General features: G+C 45.8%; 1 protein-coding gene across 3 annotated transcripts in view; it reads left to right on the top strand.

Annotated features, from left to right (window-relative positions):
• LOC309336501 (uncharacterized protein) overlaps positions 1 to 19,989 on the top strand; it is a 53,955-nt gene that overhangs the window by 26,840 nt on the left and 7,126 nt on the right. For 2 of the 3 annotated variants that reach the window (XM_081852332.1, XM_081852333.1), the window contains exons 5-9: positions 714 to 804; positions 7,341 to 7,445; positions 9,014 to 9,661; positions 14,402 to 14,830; positions 18,961 to 19,377. In XM_081852332.1, coding sequence (XP_081708458.1) covers positions 714 to 804; positions 7,341 to 7,445; positions 9,014 to 9,661; positions 14,402 to 14,830; positions 18,961 to 19,377 — 1,690 coding nt within the window. The remainder of the gene's footprint in view (positions 1 to 713; positions 805 to 7,340; positions 7,446 to 9,013; positions 9,662 to 14,401; positions 14,831 to 18,960; positions 19,378 to 19,989) is intronic. The other variant, XM_081852334.1, reaches the window with a different exon arrangement.

Here is a 19,989-nt window from a genome sequence, read left to right as displayed (position 1 = left end):
CTCTCTCTAGCATCAGACAGCAAAGAGAAAAAGAACAAAGGACAATAGTCCCACTTCACGGAACACAGTAACACAAACATCCAGTTTCTGTCGCTTCCCACTCTGTGGAGTCAAAACAAATACCGTCATGTGAAAGACAATAATCCTATGACTGCAAGCATGGAGCAGGAATTCTAACACCCCACCCGCCGAGAAAACCACTGGTTTCATTGGCTAGAGGCAGAGCTGTAGTCTTCATTTGAGGCTGGAGGTCACTGCAGAGATCTGGCAACTCAAGGCAAAGTGCTTTTTTACTTGGTGGCTTCTGAGATACAGACTCTACTCCCGGGGAAGTTTTTCTGACACTTGCATTGTTACTGTCTTTTAAGGCGCCAGGTTAAGACGCTTCTATTTTCTCAGGCATTTTAAAACAAAATTACTTTGTAGATCTAGTGGGAAAGGAACCAACATTTTCTAACACTGCAGCTGTCTTGTCCATTCTGCCGTCTGGTAAAAAGCCAAACTCCAAGTATATGTGGCAGTACATTTCCCTTTGATAACTGGTGTTTTCTGTTAGTATTGCAGGAGTTTGGAAGAGAAGTTTTTTCATTCTTTCAGTGCTTTCGTGTTTTGTGTGCAACTGATGGCCCATCGCCAACTAATAAATATGTACTTCTTGAGACTGGGCCTGAGGCCTGCGGGAGATCTGAGAAAAGTTTGCTTTCCTGTTTCAGGAGCCTGAGGATGTGAAGAATGTGCTACCTCTCCAGAATCCTCTGCACTTAGCAGCAATGCAGGAGAACGGCAGTAACGCCAGTGTTTCTGGTGAGTCTCTACTCCAGGGGTCCTCAAATTTTTTAAACGGAGCCCATTCACCGTCCCTTATACACTGTTGGGGGCCGGACTATAGTTTGGAAAAAATATGAACTAATTCCTATGCACACCACAAATTTTTTTGTAGTCCAAAAAACCCCCAGAAAAACAATACAGTATTTAAAATGAAGAATGATTTTAATCAACATCTCTTATCCACCTCTCCGCCCTTCTGCTCGGGCCAGCCAGGCACTTCTGCGCCAGCGGTCGGGGCACGAGAAAGAGGCAAAACACCACCAGGAACCCGAAGTTTAAGGTGTTTTCTTGCAGGAAAGATAACTGGGGGGCGGAGGCATGTGTGTTAGGAATAAGGTGTTGGAACCATGGGATGGAAAGCCAACTGGACAGGCCCCAGCTGGAGCGTCTCCCTTCTCAGCCTGGCGCTGCAGAGATCCATCAGTCATCCTCAGACGTGTGCCTGCGACTCATGCCTCTGTGCATGAGCACACGTTACTCAGCAGAGTAAACACACAACAGATCTGGCTCAAGGTGTGGATACTAGGCTACGTTTATTGTACATAAATCAGGACATGGTTCTGGTTAAGGTTCACCAATTGGGGGCGAGGGCGCAGAGGGACTGCTCTTGGAACAATCCCGCCGTCCTTTTTTTTTTTTTAAAAAAAAATATTACTTTTAAAACTTACAATAAAGAAAAAGAAGAAAGAAGACAAAAGAGAGAAAAAAAGAACAAAAAGAAAAAATACAATACAATATATAAACTATACAAAACACAACCTTAACACATTAAACTAAACACAATAGACAAAACAAAATAATACAAAAACAATTTAAAAACATACATCATACCTTTTCCATATTCTATCTTTCATTCCCTTGTTTCATTGACCTCCTCTCACCCTCCTTTTTGTATTCCATTTCTATTAGTTGTCTCAGCCATTCCTTTCCCTCTTTCTCTATTTTCTGTCATATAAATGTCTTAACATATTTTTAATCTTATTTTCCATTAAAACTAGTATACTTATTTAAGCTTAACTCCTTAAAACATTTCCACTAAGGCCATAAAATTTCATTCTAACATTTTTCTATCACTCATTAATTTTACAATATTTCTATATATAAACTTCACCATCTCCTCTCCCTGGTCTCGGACTCTGCCAGTCACTTCCGTCAACTCCATACAGTCCATCAACCTGGAGATCTTATGTCCGAGGCTCTTAACTCTTTTCCACGTCCCTTCTGCAGGTCTTCTTCATATTCTTTGATGCTAAAGAGCAGATCTCGGGGAAACTCCGACCTAACGATACTTTTATTCCTTCTCGACAGGTCAGCCAAATTTCCATAGTTAAAGCTAAGATCCATAAAGTATTTCCGGGCATGTTTCAAGATTCCTCCAAATCCAAAGGCCCCCAGAACTCCAATCTCCTCCTGACCCAAGTCCATGTCCCAAAAGTCAGTTAATCCCTGCATGGAGGGATCTTTCCAACTTTCCTTTTCCAGTCCAGGCCGGGCTCCGATCCTCAAAATCTGACCTTTTCTAGTTTCAATCATAAAAGGCCTCAACTTATAGTCCTCAATTTGCCTCTGTAAGACTGAGGCTCCCACTTGTATTACTTTAGGTTCGACAACAACAACTTTCTCCTTTTCCTTTTCCACAATTTGTCCTACTAAAGTAAATTCCTGTACCAAATCCTGAATAATTTCTGTTTTGATGCTCACTTTTTGTCCCAAATTAATCACTTTTTGTCCCAAGTTATCAATTTTAGTAGTCAAAACATCCGTCTTCTTGTGAAGTTGTTCTAACGAGTAGCTTATCTTACATAATGCAGTCGTTAAGGCTTCTCCTGTCGACATTCTTAAATAGTCCAAGGTCAATCCCTGATTCTCACAGTTCTTATCATGCAGCTGGAGATTTCCCAGCTCCACTCTTGTAACAGTTTCAAAAGCTCCCTCTAGAGGGAAACAGTCTCAACTTGTATCAATCCTTTCAAGAACAGTTCAAAAAGTAAAGTTAGTTTCAATTTTCAGTTACTTTTCCTCCTTTTTAAACGCAAAAGAGGACAATGGAAACAATATATTTCTCTTATTTAACTAACTGTCAACATACGTTCTCTTCACTGTCAATGAACTCTCCCAAAAACGTCAATCTACTGGCAGCCCGTTTCCAGGTTCAGAGCAATGGTAATTTAATTTTTATCACTCCTGCAGGCTACACAATCCAAAATTTCCCCCCTCTTCTCCTGCTTCCAAGGGGGGTTTAATGATTTCAATCGATGGAAGTTTAATCCTTTACATAAGGCTTTCCAAGACCTTAGCTTGCAGCTTCTTTGCTTCAATCTATTTACAAAAGGGGAAAGCGGACTTCCTGTTTGAAACCTTCCTGTTTCGGTACCAAAGTAAGACGTTTGTAAATCCAATTTTCCGTTCTACTCACGGGTAGTTGTTTGAAGTCAAATTGTCCACAGGAAAAAGTCAGCGCTCTACGGCAACAGCAATGCGGCTTCACTCCGTGAAAAAAGCAATCAATTCGAAGCACCGCGCCAAGCACCCCACGTCGCTCCGGATCCCCAAAACTGGGTTTCCCCGCGAGCAGGGGAGGCGCAAAGGGTGCCAGCCGAATCCCACGTTCACAAGCTTCTCCCACCTGCGATTTTAGTGGGTCTCCGCCTTCGTCGTGGCGGTCAGACCCTGATTTCCACGGAGCAAATTCCTCCCGATCGGAGGAACTCCGCCATTGCCGGAGGCGCCAACCCGGAAGTCTCAATCCCGCCGTCCTTCATGAAAGAATGAAAGGACCAGCCCTGCCCCCTCTCCTGACCGTCCATCCCATGACCCCGGCCACCTCCCAAAAAGGGTGCTGGAGACACTCAGCACTAGGCTCGATACTACCCATGCATGCCCCCCCCAGGTGGAGATGGCCATGCGTGTCCCCACTCCTCCTTCCTCCGAGCGGGGAAGAAACCCCCTCCGGCCGCCGGCCTCTCTTCCTCTCGGTGCCCACCCCTGCCTGCTTCTCCCTTTCCCTCCCTCCCTCCGTGATGCCTACCTGCCTTTACCCGGTTCCTGGCCCTGCTGCCCGGGTCCAAGTGGCTCTTCTGCTTCTAAGGTGGCAGTGGCAGGAGCAGCATCGCCACTGCCCCGGAGTCAGCCAGGAGAGAAGCAGCAGCTTCAGCAGCAGCAGCAGCGGAGGAGGATGGAGCAGAGGGGCGAGAATTCCACTCTCTCCCTCAGCCCATCCTTCCTTTTCCTTCCTTCTTCCCTCTTCGCGCTCAGCCGCTCTGTCCCTTTCCTTCTCCTTCCCATGCCCGCCTGCTGGCCTGCCTTTCTTGCTCCCCACCCCCGTCTCAATGGAACTTATGAGGCATCCCCTCAGGCAGACATTTTTGGGCTTCGGGGGCCTCAGCACCGCCATGTTCAAGGTTCCTGCTCTGTATCTCTCCGCGCGCGGCAGCAATGGCAACAGCAACCTCAGCAGCAGTGCTGCGAAGAGAGCAGTGGCAATTAACCCTTCTCTGCTTGACAAGTACTGCTGCCCTCACTTTGTCTCTGTGAGGTAAAGACCTGGAGCAGGGAGAAAGTGGGCGCTTCTCCAGCGGTCGGCCTTGTCTCCCTGCCAGGTCGCACCTGCCTCTTCTCCCCTCAGCGAGCAAGGAAGCCGGAGCCACGAAGCCCAGATCAGCAGGCAGCCCTGGCACTACTTCCTCCCACAGGCGCGCTTAAGGACCTGGTCTCAAGCTGGCTTCCTTGGAAGTAAGCACCACTCTGAGCAAAACGGCAGGCCGGGTTTAGGAACCTTGTGGGCCGGATCCGGCCCTTGGGCCGTAGTTTGAGGACCCCTCTACTCTTTTGGGGTATGGGGTGATCTGCAGAGTGGGTTAAGGCTCTGGTTAAGGGTTATAGGCCTTCAGGCCTTCATGAATTAACTAGGGCTCTATCCTCAGGACTGAAATTTTCGCTCCACCCCAGCCCAAAGAGCTGAAAGTGCCAGAGTCGTCAATTATACTGCTTTATTAGAAGAAAGCATAACTTACAATACAGCATGCAGAGCCTTGTTGCCTTTACAGATTCGTGATCAACACCAGAAAAGCAAGCATATGCTATGACATGTCTATGAAACTTGGCATTCAAATGCTCTTGCACAACACAATAAAAAATGTTATTCAACGAACAGAATACTGGAACGCCTCCATGTCCGTGCACTGACATCTGCATGCAGAGCCAGCAATTGTAAAAGTCAGTGTTAGCTGCGAAATGAAGGGTCCGGTCTAGGTACAAATTTTCACTGCCCCCAGTGGGAACTGACGACGAGTCAAGCCCCAAGTCCATGTGAGGTATAGAAACATATAGGCACAGGTATAGGTGCAGCCAGAAAAGGAGCTTCAGGACCACCATTTGAAATTAGCCGGGTGCCAGGCATGTTTTGCAACGGGCAACCAGCCTTTTGCGAGGAAGTGAAGATGTCTGGTTGCCAGGCTGGCAACTTACACCTCCATCTGGCTGGCTGGCTCTGCTGCGATGCCACAATGGTCAGCTGATCTACGGGGCAGCGCTGCACCAAGTGAACGCCTCTTTTGGTGCTGTGTGAGCCAACTGATTCATGCAGCAGCGCAGCAGCAGAAAGATACGGCGCGAGTCCCTGGGCTGGCTCTGAGGGTGTGGGAGGAAAAATGCTTCCTCACCCAGCAGCCAAGTTTGATTGCTGCGGGTCGGGGGATGTGCCACTTCCTCCACCGCAGCACAAATCACCTGTGAAAAGGACAAAATGGCAAATAGATTTTCTGTTTTTGTACCCGTAACCCAAGTTCCAGCAGCCATGTGGTGAATAGCTTTTCTATCCAAGTTTCTAACACTGCCCAGGACCATCCGCGGTACAGTCATACCTCGGGATAAATGTGCTTCAGGTTGAGCGTTTTCAGGTTATGCTCTGCGGCAACCCAGAAGTAATGGAGCGCATTACTTCCGGGTTTTGCCGCATGCGCAGACACTCAAAATGACGTCACGTGCATGCACGGAAACAACAAAATGTGACCCGCACAGACACGCAGTCGCGTGTTACTTTCTACTCAGGATGCGAACGGGGCTCCGGAGTGGATCCTGTTTGCATCCAGAGGTACCACCATAGTTGTACCTTGGAAGTTGAATGGAATCCGTTCCGAAAGTCCATTCAACTTACAAAATGTTTGGAAAGCAAAGCGCGGCTTTGGGAAATTGTTCAGAAACCGGAACACTCACTGCCCGTTTTCAATTTAGGAGTCGAAACATACGATTTCCAAGGCATTTGGCAACCAAGGTTCAACTGTATTTTTTAAAATGTAATTTTTATTAAGTTTCCAAATTTTAACAAATTGATCCAAATTATTAAATTTTATACAATTTATATACAATCTCCGGCTAGCCCTAATCCCAGCAGGGGATTGCTCTCTTTTCCACTCCTGGTGCAGACCAGAGGAATGAATGAATGAATGAATGAATGAAATATATATATATATATACCGTATTTTTTGCTCTATAAGGCTCACTTTTTCTCTCCTAAAAATTAAGGGGAAATGTGTGTGCGTCTTATGGAGTGAATGCAGGCTGCGTAGCTATCCCAGAAGCCAGAACAGCAAGAGGGATTGCTGCTTTCACTGCGCAGCGATCCCTCTTGCTGTTCTGGCTTCTGAGATTCAGATTTTTTTTTTCTTGTTTTCCTCCTCCAAAAACTAGGTGCGTCTTGTGGTCTGGTGCGTCCTATAGAGCGAAAAATACGGTATATATTTACAGAGCATAAATAATTGACTCCCCTCTCTCCCTCGATATCAGATAACATCATAATGCCAGCACATGGTTCTTTCATTTTGCAGGAGCACCCCATAATTAATGCCAATATTCCAAATTATTGACGAACCCTGCACAAATCATGTTGCCGACAGGCTCATCAACGGTGGAGACACAAACTCCCAGGTCGCGCCTGCTCTGCCTTTCAGTTTGGCAGACATGGGCATAAGCAGCACAGCGGGATATAGTGAACTCCCCCGAACCCCCCGAGGGTGGAGTATTGCCGGGAATTTTACCTCATAAGTCCTGGCTTTCCCCTGCTTGAACCTCTCCTTCGCCCCGGAGGGCAGAGTAGAGCTAGCACCATGAATCATGGGTGTGGTCAGAAACCCTACGTTTTCTTTTAATGAAGCATGAGAACTGATCACACTGGCGTTTTTGACATCCTTTGGTATCAAACGTGCATCAAACCACTTCCACAGCCCTCCTTTTGAGCTGTGTACCAGGACAAAGCACAAAATCCCTTTTATCTCCATATTGAGTAAACCACAAGCTCATCACTGCTGTGTCACAGGAAAACCTAGAGGTTCAGTTTGGGCGTGGTCTTGTTATCTGTTTCTTGAATTCTCAAGTTCTGAAAGCAGAAGTCAGCGAATGCCATGCAGATGAGTTAGAAAAGCCCAAGCGCTCCTGATTCCATATGCTGATTTTCTTTACGTGTTCTCTCTCTCTCTCTCTCTCTCTCTCTCTCTCTCTCTCTCTCCTTATCCAAGAAGGCCTGTTTCCCGCACCTGAGAGGAACCCTCTACCTCAACATCAGGAATCCATTTTCCCCCAGCAAATGGACTATGGGGCCACTATTCTGGGCAGTCTCTTGAGTAAGTGAGAAAGAATTATAGAATGGGAAGTGAAGATAAGTCAATGCAACAGGGCTAACGGGCACTGTAGTCCCATGATAGATTTCCCCTTCCTGAGGAATCATTCAGTTCTGCTTTAGCTGTGCTTGACTGTTCCCAGCAAAGCAACCAAGGCAGCAGGATTTAACCCTCCCTCATGCATCACCTCAGAGAAGTGAATCAAACAACTACTTGCAAGACTGCATGTTCCCCATGTCTGTTCTAAAAGGCTATAGGGCGGCAGGCTAGGAACACCTCCCTAGATTCTGGAAGGTCAACATGTGTCTGAGTAGACATTACCCTGTTGGATGTGCCATTGTTGTGGGAATTCTGGGAAAAAACTTTCAGTTGGAAAATTTCCCTCTCCACTAAACCAATGCACATCTGATTTAGCAAGTTTATTTGACTATTTAAAGGGGGGGGAGGTATGTTAATTGACATGTTAATTTTACATGTTGTATACACCTGAAACATTTTTCCAATAGCTAAAAATAGCTGAAATATTTGGAGGGTGCAGATTCAGATAACCTGCAGGTACAGTGGTTTAAATGTTCAAGCAGATTCAGACATAACCTGAGGACATAGATTTCCCTTTTAATTATTTTAAGATTGATGGGGGAGGTGAGGCACTGAAAACAACTGTTAAAATACACTATTTTTTGTGTTGTTTGAAGAATTCTGCTACCATACCTAGTTTGCTACCTCGTTGATAATCAACTGAATTGCAGGAAATTAGAACCAAATCTAATTATAGCTTAGATTTGGTTCACTTTGAATCCACTGCAGTTGCTGACCTTGAAGCCTTAAGGACTTTTATGCCAACAGGCTTGCTCAGGTGGTTAAAATGTTCTTGAGTAGCCAGTCATTTTGTCAATTGCTTTATGCTGCTTTAATCTGTTTAAAAGTTAAACCATTGCACACTACCCTGATATTTTGTGAGAGGGTGGGTGTATAAGTACTTTTATAAACAAATTTTAAAAAAGCTTCATTTATATCACATTCATTCATAACGTTCCCTGGTTGAAGTATGTTTGAAGGAGGCCCCCCCATTCTTCCCGTTGTACAGATTGGGGTAATAATTACAATAAGGATAACAATAACAATAATTTTACTATTTATACTCCACCCATTTGGCTTGGTTTTATCAGACACTCTGGGTGCCATGAGGCTGAAGGAGTATCAGTTTGCCTGGGGCCATCAAATTAGGTTACTTCCCAGATCTAATTCAATTTCTTGTTCAAACCGAACTGAACTCCTACACTGTTTCATACCAGAAGGTGATCCTTTGTATAGTCATGCCTTGGTTTTCAAACAGAATGTTCAACTTTCGAAATGTTTGGAAACCAAGGCGCGGCTTCCAATTGACTTCCAGTTGCAAAGGCACGCCAGAAACAATAGAGGAAGCTGCATCAAATGTTCGGATTCCAAAAAAACATTCGAAAACCAGAACACTCACTTCCAGGTTTCGATTGTTCGGGAGCCAAAACGTACGAGTACCAAGGCGTTTGACAACCAAGGCGTGACTGTATATTTTCTCATCTTCTGTCCAGGTGATAGACTTCGGACCAAGATCAAAATGGAGAATTCTGATGATGATTTGGAGACGGAATTCAGCTTTGAGGGCTTACCAGATGAACCTGCAGAGGGTGATTCGAATACCGAGGTTTCTGACCCGAGTCCTGAGGGGAAAGAAGATGAGCAGACGGGGAAAGGCGGTAAACGGAAGAGGAAATGTGTGAGGAGGAAAGGCAGATATTACCCCAGGGAGAAAAAGCACATTTGTCCTGAGTGTGGGCACATGGCCTATTACCTTTCGGATATGGTTAGACACATAAAAACCCACTTGACGAAAGGGGCCTACAAGTGCCTAGAGTGTGGGATGACCTACAAAGAGAAATCATCTCTGGAGACTCACCAGCAAGTCCACATGGCCCAAGGTGATGCCAGCAGCAGCCAAAGTTATGGGGCAACGACCTCAAGTGCCCCGATGCATAAAGAGCACACGTGCCCCACGTGTGGACAGGTCGAAACTACACCAGAGTGTCTCTTTGAGCATATGATAGCCCACCTGGAGGCAAGGCCTTTCAAGTGTCCAGAATGTGAAAAAACCTTCCGGTATAAGTCGCATCTTGCTCTTCACCAGGAGGTGCTACACTCTCAGCAAAAAAATGTTACGGATTACCGCAGGATGCCCAGAGGTAGGTCTGTTATTTCAATCTGAGGCTTCCTGTGCCTGTTTTGATGTTGCTTAATCCTGTAAGTATTCTGCTGCTGCTTTTCCTCTGCATTTTCATTGCTTTACAGCAGAGCTTTCCAAACAGTGTTGTGACACATTTGTTGGCTACAGTGTGTGTGTATGTCGTGAATGCTACCTGCACTCCTTCCAGGGGGCTGGAAAGGGGTTAGTTGAACCTCTAGTTTGCTAGTAAAACTAAATTACTGTGCATGCTAAAACTACGTCTCAAGCCCATATCAGGAGAAACTGGCAACTCTCCCAGGCACCCGGTTTGATCTCCTGTTGACCTCCCTGGCTGCATTCCCCAGCAAGATCCAGGCTAGGACGCAATAGGCAATCCTTATCAGCGTGAGAAGAACACCCCCCCCTCTTTCCTGCCCGCCCCCCCCCCCCCCCGGGCAGGGGAAAGAGATAGACAGAAACGTATTTACATGCCTTTATTTCTGTCTTTGCAGCATTACAAAAAACATGACTCCTCTCTTCGAACTCCAGCAGTCTAGTAACAAAAACTTCCTGGACAGGAACGAACGGAAGAGCTCATATTACACTCTGAGCTAATTCCGGTGCTTCGCACTGTGAATTGACTGTCCCTCTGATTCCCACGGGCAGTCCCAACATTCCCATCATGTTTACTTTTCAAGCTAGCACTTTGCAGCTGCATTGCATCCATATCGTAACATATTCCCCCATATGAATCAATGTGCGCTGCGAACATAGCTTAATCCAGAGAAGAAAACAAACAGTTGTTATACATATAACAATCCCCTGTTGTTTCAGTTCCACCCTTGGAACTACCCGCCACTGGTTTCCCCAGTGTACCTCTCTGGTTGTCTGACTTCCAAGGAACGAGTGCATCTGCATTACCTTGGCTAGGGAATGTAGTGTTATGCTTAGCAACTCCCTGTTGTGTCTTTGTCTCTGACTTAGACACAGCTTCAACCTGTCTTGAGTTGTCAACAATAGTAACACATGCAACAGCTGAATTAGCAAACTCTTTTGAATACCTCTTGGGTGGTACGCCCTTTGTAACTCTCTCAGACCTTCGTATGAGGTGCTGATCCTCTCTGCTCACTGGTTCAGTGTCAGGACTCTTTGGAGAACCAGTTCCAATAGTAAACAGTGGTTCATCCTTCACCTGTGAAGGTCTAGCCATTGTGTGAGATTTCCTCTCAATGACTGTGTCAACTGAGCTCTTTGAGCTATCACTGTCACTCTCAGTACCACTGTAATCAGTAAAATCATCATCATCATCTGAATTGTCCTCAGTGGGAAATTGGTGAACAATTACTCTCTCCTGTTCAGGAGCACTCTCTAGAAATTTTGTGAGAATCACCTGACCAGATTCAGACAAAATTACTCTGTAGAGACCCTTTTCATAACCCACAAAAATGCCTCTAGCATTCTTTACTCCACCTGGAGCTTCAGTCAAGACATGAGACCCAAAAACCTTAAAATGGGCAACAGAAGGTTTTCTATGAAATAGCTTTTCAAAAGAACTTCCCAAACCTTTTGAAATCTTTCTCAACCAAGAGTAACAAAAACACATTAACGATTCAGCCCAATACTCATGTGGCAAATGTGAACTCAGCAATTGCGCCTTCATCCCATTTTGCAATTCTTTGTTCACTTGCACACAGACACTTTTGTTCCATGCTCCTGCAGAAACAGCAGTCTTGTGCCTTATCCCTTTCTTATCCAGGAAATCCTGAAAATCCTGTAAAAGAAAAACTGGCTTTTCATCTGTGAAAAGACAATGTTAGCATCATGAACAGTTTCAACCTTGTCACAAAACTCTAAACCTTTCTAAGGCTTCTTGTGGTTTCTGCAGTATGTGTATCCACACATAATGAGTGAAATAATCCACACACACAAGATAATATCTTGCATTGCCTCTAGATGGTGCTAGAGGAACAATCACATCAGCATACAGTCGCTGAAATGCTTTGTTAATTTTGGTCGCCTTCTGGACGTCCTTCGCCATACCTGCAAGAGAAATCGTGTCAGATTCAGATGCATTACAATTTATGCAATCACTTTGATCAAAAGTCAACAAATACAGTCCATCTTTCTCTCTGGCGGAAAGATACAGCTCTCCATCTTTGAAGATTTTGCAGCTTTCTCTATCATAGGACAAAGCCAGTCCAATCTGCGAAACACTCAGCAGATTGAACTTTAAATCAGGAACCAAATACACATTGTTAATAGTCAAGTTCAGACTTTCAAGATACACAGTTACAAACCCGGTCGCTTCCAGCTCCTGGCCATTGGCCTGTTTCACAGCGAAGCTTTGCTTCTTAAATGTAGAAAACAGTTGTCTGCGCGACGTCATGTGTTGCGTCGCTCCAGTGCCCAAAACAAAAGCGTTCTCCATTGAAAATGCAGCTTTTGTTGACAGCAATGCCTTTGCAGGTTTTATCTGGGACTTGGTACGACTTTTGCCTGACGCCTCAGACTTTGCAGAGCTCCCCTTTGCTCCTTTCTGTTGACGTGGCTTCTTACAATTCCGCTGAAGATGCCCAGTCTGTCCACAATTGAAACAACGGACAGCGTTCAAAGCAACAGCCTGTTCTTCACTTGCAGTAGTAGTGGGGGTGTCAGAAGTCTGAGCTTCTCTCCCCCTGTCTTTGACATCTATTGCAGCAAGGCGGTCTCTCTATTGAGAATCACGGCACAAATTCTCTCCGCCGTAAGATCTCTGGCAGGTAGAGAACCCAGCTGACTTGCAACCGTTTTATAAGTCCGATTAAGGCTGTTAATCATGAAGCAGAATATCTCTTCCTGTAGAGGAAAATTGCGTTGCGCCATCTGCTGGCGTAAGAATTTCATCTCTGTCAGATGCGCTTGTACATCTCCATCAGGCGCTAGCCTTAGATTGGTCAGTTTTTCAAAATGCAGCAACGCTGAAGAACTAGCTTCTCTTTGATGTATTCTACGCAGCGTTTGCCAAATCTCACGTGCATATTCCAAATCCTGAATATGCACAAGTTGATCATCTGAGATACACAGAATTATGGCCGTCCTGGCTCTCACATTCTGTGAATTCCAACTTGGTGTTGGTGCAGGAGGGATGGGGTTATCAATCACCCCCAAAATCCTCTGATTCTGAAGCAGGGCTTTCATCTTTACAGACCATGAGGCATAATTGTCATTAGTCAGTGGAGGTGGGTAAGGTAAGCCTCCCCCCTTCGTGGTATCCATTTTGAATCCAAGCCTCGGCTCTCACTCTCGAGCCTCTAAAATCCAGTAGTCTATTGGGTTGTTTACTGCCTTGCACCTGGCAGCTAAACGCAGGCTGCTTTGGAAGTCCCTCCAAGAGCAGTGAGATAGCAAACAAAACAAACGTTTTTCTAGCCTCTTACAGTCCCAGCCTCACTTTCGTGTTGGCTAGTAACTTTCCACTTTCTTTTCAAGCTAACTATCTCCGAAGTAGCTGAAAAGACTGAAGACTCGTTGCTTAGCAACTGGACATTCCCGGTTTGAGCAGCAAACCGTTATCAGTCCCAAGAATGCGAAGAATGTGGCTCTCTCTCAGTGCTGTTTTTCTATCCAAAAAAACAAGCTTTTGTAAACCAGAGAAGAATCAATCTGCATTCACTCTTTTAGCCCATAAATCAGCATACCTTGGGGTTCCGTTGCTCCTTGCTTATCAGCAAAAACGTCTGCTTCGGTGTTCAGCCGTTCGTTGTAGCCTCCATCCGCACGCTACCACAAACTCCTTTATCTCCTTGCAGAGGATGAATACGATCCATCAACCTCTTTAGCCTCTTTCATGGATCGATGCCATCGGCTCCGTGCTACCAGATGTCGGAAATCAAGCCCATATCAGGAGAAACTGGCAACTCTCCCAGGCACCCGGTTTGATCTCCTGTTGACCTCCCTGGCTGCATTCCCCAGCAAGATCCAGGCTAGGTCGCAATAGGCGATCCTTCTCAGTGTGAGAAGAACACACCCCTCTTTCCTGCCCGCCCCCCCCCCCCGGGCAGGGGAAAGAGATAGACAGAAACGTATTTACATGCCTTTATTTCTGTCTTTGCAGCATTACAAAAAACATGACTGCTCTCTTTGAACTCCAGCAGTCTAGTAACAAAAACTTCCTGGACAGGAACAAACGGAAAAGCTCATATTACACTCTGAGCTAATTCCGGTGCTTCGCACTGTGAATTGACTGTCCCTCTGATTCCCATGGGCAGTCCCAACATTCCCATTATGTTTACTTTTCAAGCTAGCACTTTGCAGCTGCATTGCATCCATATCGTAACAACTAGCATGAAAAGTTTGGAAAGTGCTGTTCTACAGAAAAAGTGGGGAAGCTTTGTAACAGGGGCTGAAGTATCTCTGAGGGAAGCCTGTCAGACGGAGTGTGCCAGCACCCTTTTTCTGCCAACCTTTTCCCTCTCTCTTCCTCCTTGCCCAGCAGATTCCCAGGGTGGGGGCAGATTGCGCTTTCCAGAGACACAAGCTGATTGCCTGCAAAAGGGCTTTTGAAACAGCTATGAGGGCCTAAGTTTCTCACCCTGTGATACAGAAAGTTGGGCTGCTAGCGGGGCCGACTTTCTAATGTAGTTCATCCTTTTGGCCTTGTGTGTGCGGTGCTCCCTGTGGTTATACAGTCTTCCGTGTTGTGATACCGTTTGTCTCCTCTCGCCGCCACCTCCGTTCACATCTTCCAGGGGTAAGAGGTCCCCTCTCTCTCTTTTTGCAGCCGCCCCTGGGCCGAACACGGCTGAAAACTCTCCTCTGCTGCTGCAGCCCCTGTCTACTGCTTTGACGAGCGCCGAGACCTATGGTGCTAGCTCCCCTTCAAAGCTGCTCTTGAGCCAATCGGAAGGAGAAGGAGTGCCTCTTTCTCGCTATGGGACAAAAACAGTGAAGGTGGTGCTGACCAAGTTTGCCAAGCTCTGCAATGGGAGGAAGCACACCTGCCCTGAATGTGGGTTTGTCTCTGAAAGCTTAGCGGGCATCATTCAACACAGGAGAGTCCACACGGAGGAGGTGCCCCATAAATGCAACAAATGTGGGAAATGCTTCAAGTCATCGTCATACCTCGATAAACACTGCAGCAGAAATACATGCCAGCAAAACAACCTTGCTCCAGATGTCCCTCTCGAAGACGGCCAGGTGTCATATGAAGGTGAGCATAATAATTTGGTTGGTCCCCAATAATGTGCAAAATATAGGCATCCCCCCACTTGCTGTCATGTCCCCTGGCTCCACACATGTATTTGAAATTGCATAAAGTGGGGAGGGAGCTCTTGAGAGAGGCTGGCCATCCATCCCACCTGCCTGCCTCCCTGCCTCCAGGGATTGGCAAGTTGAGCTTGGGGGTTCGTGGCAGGGTGGGTAGCTATGTTGCTGTGGGGCTTCTTGATGCTCTGTTAGTCTCGGATGTTTCTGGAGACATTTTATCTAGTCTCTCCCTCCACCCCCTTTGCCTACTTGTGGGGCGATGAGGGAGAGCAGAGGGACTCAGATCCTGCCTAAGGATTAAAATTGGCACGTGCAAGCGAGGAAGGGGTGAGCCAAGGCACGAAGCACCCCCAAAGCGACAGCTCTGCTGGCCAGGAAGAAGAAAGTGAAGGAGGGGGTGTGAGTGGGGTTGGCAAGACACTTGGAACGGCTGTGCAAGCTGTCCCCTCCCCCCCCCCACTCTCCAGTGTTCTCCTCTTTTCGTGCTGTTTTGGTGCCTTGTTCTGGTTTAAATCCTCGGTTAATGATACGTGCCTAGATAAGTGGAATGTGTTTAAGTGGTGCGGTGTGAGGTCAGTTTCACAAGAGCAGACGGAACTGCAAGCCTTCATGGAAGCATCGTTGCATGTGCACTTTCTGCTTTTGTATACTTGCGAGCAAAATATCCGTTGTGTGGGGAGAGGTCCCATATACACTGGTACCTTGGCTCTCAAACTTTATCTGTTCTTGAAGTCTGTTCAATTCCTAAAACGTTCGAAAACCAAGGCGAGGCTTCCGATTGACTGCAGTCAAACAGAAGTCGTGTTGGACATTCGGCTTCCAAAAAGCGGCCGAAAACCAGAACAAGTTTTATCAAAATGTCAGTACGTTGTAACAATGCGCGCCAAGCTTGCAGGGGCTTTCCTTCCCTAGCCAATCAGGCAGTCCACTTCTATGCAAAAAGTAAAAAAAGAAACTTAATATAAAAAACTGTGCCGCCGCCCCCCCCCCCATTATATCAGGGATGGGTGGAATTAACTTACACTTAGCAGGGAAGGTTTGAAAGCAACTTTAGGACTTGCAGAAAAGCACCGTGCAAATTGCGTCTCACCACAGCCGGGAGGGGCTTCCTTTTTTCATCCCGTCTCACACCGAATGGTTTCCAAATCAGTCCAAATTGTTCCAAATTTAAATCTTCTGTTTAAATTTCGGCTTTTTCTGTCCTGAAGAGTCTGCCACTCAGTCCACTCAGAGCCAGAAGCTTCACTTTGCGGAGATAGCGATGGATCCCAGCACTCACACCTCAATCCCGTCTTTTCTTCTCCACTCCTTACAGAGCAATCCGGGAGATGGGAGAGAACACCCAGAGTGCAGCCAGATCACATGCACCCAAAATAAATCCTTTTGGGTTTTTTTGAGGTCCACAGCACCTTTGTGTGGCCTCATATCCCCCCCCCCCCCGCAAAGCTCAGATCTTTCCCAGAGGGCTAGATCTGTGCTCCATTGTGATCCGTGACAAACCGGAAGTCCTTTTCCTTGTCTGTCTCTTGCCCGCCCCCCGGGTTTTTGCTGAAAGTTGTCATGCCTTGAGCAGAGCTGATATCCCAATGTTGTTCCAACAATTTCTCCCTCAGTCAGTCCCATACAGTGGTACCTTGGTTCTCAAACAGCTTAGTTGTTGAATAAAACTGCTGCTGAACGGTGAAAACCCAGGAGTAGGTGTTCCAGTTTTTGAATGTTTTTTAGAAGCCGAACATCTGATGCGGCTTCCACTTGAGTGCAGGAAGCTCCCTGCACCTTGGTTTTCAAACGGTTTTGGGAGTCAAACAGACTTCTGGAATGGATTAAGTTCAAGAACCAAGGTAACCACTGTACTCTGTTTTTATCATTTTAACATTACTGGGCTACAAAATTCACTCTATCTGTGTAGCTGGTTTTTAGCCGGGTTTTTTCCAGCCCCGGGAGGAGAGTGATCTGGCATTTTGCCAGTGTATTTGGCAAGCTTCCAGATTCCGTTCATCCCCCCCTTTACACCAAAAATAAACTAGCCTTCCAGGTTACATACTCGCGGTGTGATAAATTGCATAGTCCAATTAACTCAGATTCCGCATGCCTTCCAAATACCATTCTTGCAAAGTGGTATTGCAACGCAATCCAATTAGATTTCTCCCATGCTTAGTCCTGTGCTTCTTTGTTATGCATCTTTAACAATAGCTGCATGAGTCACTCGATCTCCTTCAATATCCTTTTCCACCATCTTTCTTCCCAACATAAGAAAAGTGGTCTATTATCCTGCCAGTGCATTTGGCAAGCTTCCAGGCTTCGTTCATTCCTCTATTTCACAGAAGATAAGAAGGCTTCTCGGTTCCATACTCCACTGTGATAATTAGCAGTCACCCCCCTTTTTTTTGTTCACACAGTTCTATTTTATATTGTATTCCAGATCTGCATCTCTGCAATTCAGTTCCTTATTTTTCACTTGCTCATTAAAAATTATTTTATCTTTCTAGAGAAGGTTGCCAAATCATAAATATAAAAGGAAAAAGCTTTATTTCAAGAAACAGAAGGCTCCCCCACACCATCTTTTACACCGAGTAAAGTCTTCTTTCAAGTTCAAACCTTAGCAACCTTGCAGCTGCTTCCGTTATGCAGTTTATTATCTCAACATTTCCAGCATGTGCCTGTACATTAGTCCCAATTAAACTCTAATTAACAGGAGAACCTCTGCTTCTTAATGGCGACGTAGGAGGGTTATCCGCAGATGAAGCACTTTTGCGTCTCTGCCTCTTGCATTCCATGTTGAAGTGAGAGCCAGATACCAAGACACCTGCTCCTCCTCCCCCCCCCATCCCTGAGGGGAACTTGCAAGGATAATTACCCTCGATCATCCTTGGTTTTTCCTTTGTCGACAATCTCCCGCAGTCCTGGGAGCTGTCTCCATTAAGGTACTGGAACCAGAAGCCGTGTGACCTTGATCTCTGATTGTGCAGGAGAGCTGAGGGCATTCCCTTTCTGCCTGCTCCCCAGGTAGCCTTTTGAAGTGCTAAACGAACTGCAAAGATGCTCATTCACCCGTGATCATTCTTGGTTTTTCCTTTGTCTACAATCTCCCGCTGTCATGGGAGCTGTCTCCATTAAGGCAATGGAACCAGAAGCCGTGTGACCTTGATCTCTGGTTGTGCAGGAGAGCTGAGGGCATTCACTTTCTGCCTGCTCCCCGGGTAGCCTTTTGAAGTGCTAAATGAACTGCAAAGATGCTTGTGCACACATTTAAATAGATGCTTCTCTCACAGGCAGGGTTGAGAGGGGGCAGGAAACACATTGTAGTTTGTAAATAAATAGAGAAATCTTGCTGGAGAAGCTGTTTCTTCTGATTACACAGAAGATACTCACTTTGGAGAAAAGGAACTACTATGTGAAAAACACCATTTAAAGCAGAGCTTTCCAAACTGTCACAATGTTGGCTGCAGTGTGTAGGTGTGTTGCACAAATGCTCCCTGAGCTCCTCCCAGGGCTGGAAAGGGGTTAGTTTAGCCTCCAGTTTGCTAGTAAAACTGAATTAGTGTGTCGCAAAATGTTGTATATGTATGTCTAAAAAGTATGTCATCAACATGAAACGTTTTGACAGCTCTGCTTTAAACTGATGCATATTCTATTAAATGGAATCTTTTTGAAATACAGTAGTACCTCTGTTTTTGAATGTAAAACCATTTGAGTTCTGAAACGTTCAAAACCTGAAAACTCAATATGGAAAACTCAGTACGGAAGCTGCGTGGCATGTTTAACTTCTGAAAACCAAAATGTTCGTCAACAGAGATGTTGGAAAACCGAGGTACCATTGTAGGAGAAAGGATATAATTGTATGATATTTTATGTGCAAGGGATGCAAGTATGACCTATCAACATTTTATAATTCAAACTACAATTGGGTCGGAGGGGGGACTTTTATATTTCTACAGCATACTTGCCTTTATATACACCTATACCATCTCGTCTCTGATGGGTTGTTGTAACCCATCCTTGTAGGGGCATGTTTCTCTAACGCCTTAATCAGACCGATATGCCCTGTCTTGTATTTATTTGCCTTCCCTGCAGGTGTTGAGGACGCTCTGCCCACAATTAAAACGGAGGAAGAAGAGTTTGAGATATCCCCAGAAGGTCTTACATTGAGTCACGAACCTGCTTTGAGTGAACACCCAGGAGAGGGCAGTTTGTCCGCGTTAGCTGCCATGGCAAGTTCAGCTAACTTTCGGAAAAAGCAACACAATTGCCCACAATGTGGATACAAGGCTAGGAGCTTAACAGACCTTGTTTCCCATATGAGGAAACATACTGGAGAAAAGCCCTACATGTGCCCTCGGTGTGGAAAAAGCTTTGCATGGAAAACGAGCCTTAGGAAACACATGGCATATATTTCCTGCTTAGCAAAGAAGCCTGTTCCTGACACCTCTGTCTCCAATACCCCTTTGGTTCCCCAGATTCCTGTGGCGGAATGTGACGTAACCCTTGGCGGTGAGTGCTCGTCTCCGGTGAATCATTAGATATTAGAGGATTGTGCAGATTATTTTCCTAACAGTTGCTGGGAATACGGCTTTGAGGTTATACTTCTTTCTTTTTTGGCAACCAATCTGTGTATAAATTTTATGAAATAAACCAAATCAGATAAATAAGAGAACAAGCCCCTGCCCCAAGGAGCAGAATACTTTACTTTTCTAAGTAAGCTCATTTTTTTTGCCTCATACTGGTTTGCTAAGTATCTTGCCTCTGCCACGAACTTGTTAAGCAGCCCTTTTAGGCAAGATACAGTTTGTGTGTGTCCTTGTCCTTTCTCTGCTTCCCATCAGCAGCATGGGAATATTTATCACCTCCCCTTTTAGGGTGTCGTGAGGCCTGTACCAGGATCATGTTTTTGAGCACTTTCCTGTACACCAGAGGTTCCCAAACTTATTTGGCCTACTGCCCCCTTTTCAGGAAAATAATAATAATAGGCACACACACACCCCGTTACATCAGTAAGCATCATTATACAACAGATGAAATAGGTATGAACAGTTTTTCAAAACTGGACAAGGAGGTGAACTAGGCCCCGTGATTAAAAAAAACAAAATCATGGGGTGGGGTGGA

Source organism: Podarcis erhardii (genome assembly GCF_964252035.2).
Source record: "Podarcis erhardii genome assembly, chromosome: 2".
Lineage (NCBI taxonomy): Eukaryota > Metazoa > Chordata > Lepidosauria > Squamata > Lacertidae > Podarcis > Podarcis erhardii.
Note: the sequence above shows the minus strand (reverse complement) of the source record. Positions and strands in the feature narration are given on the sequence as shown.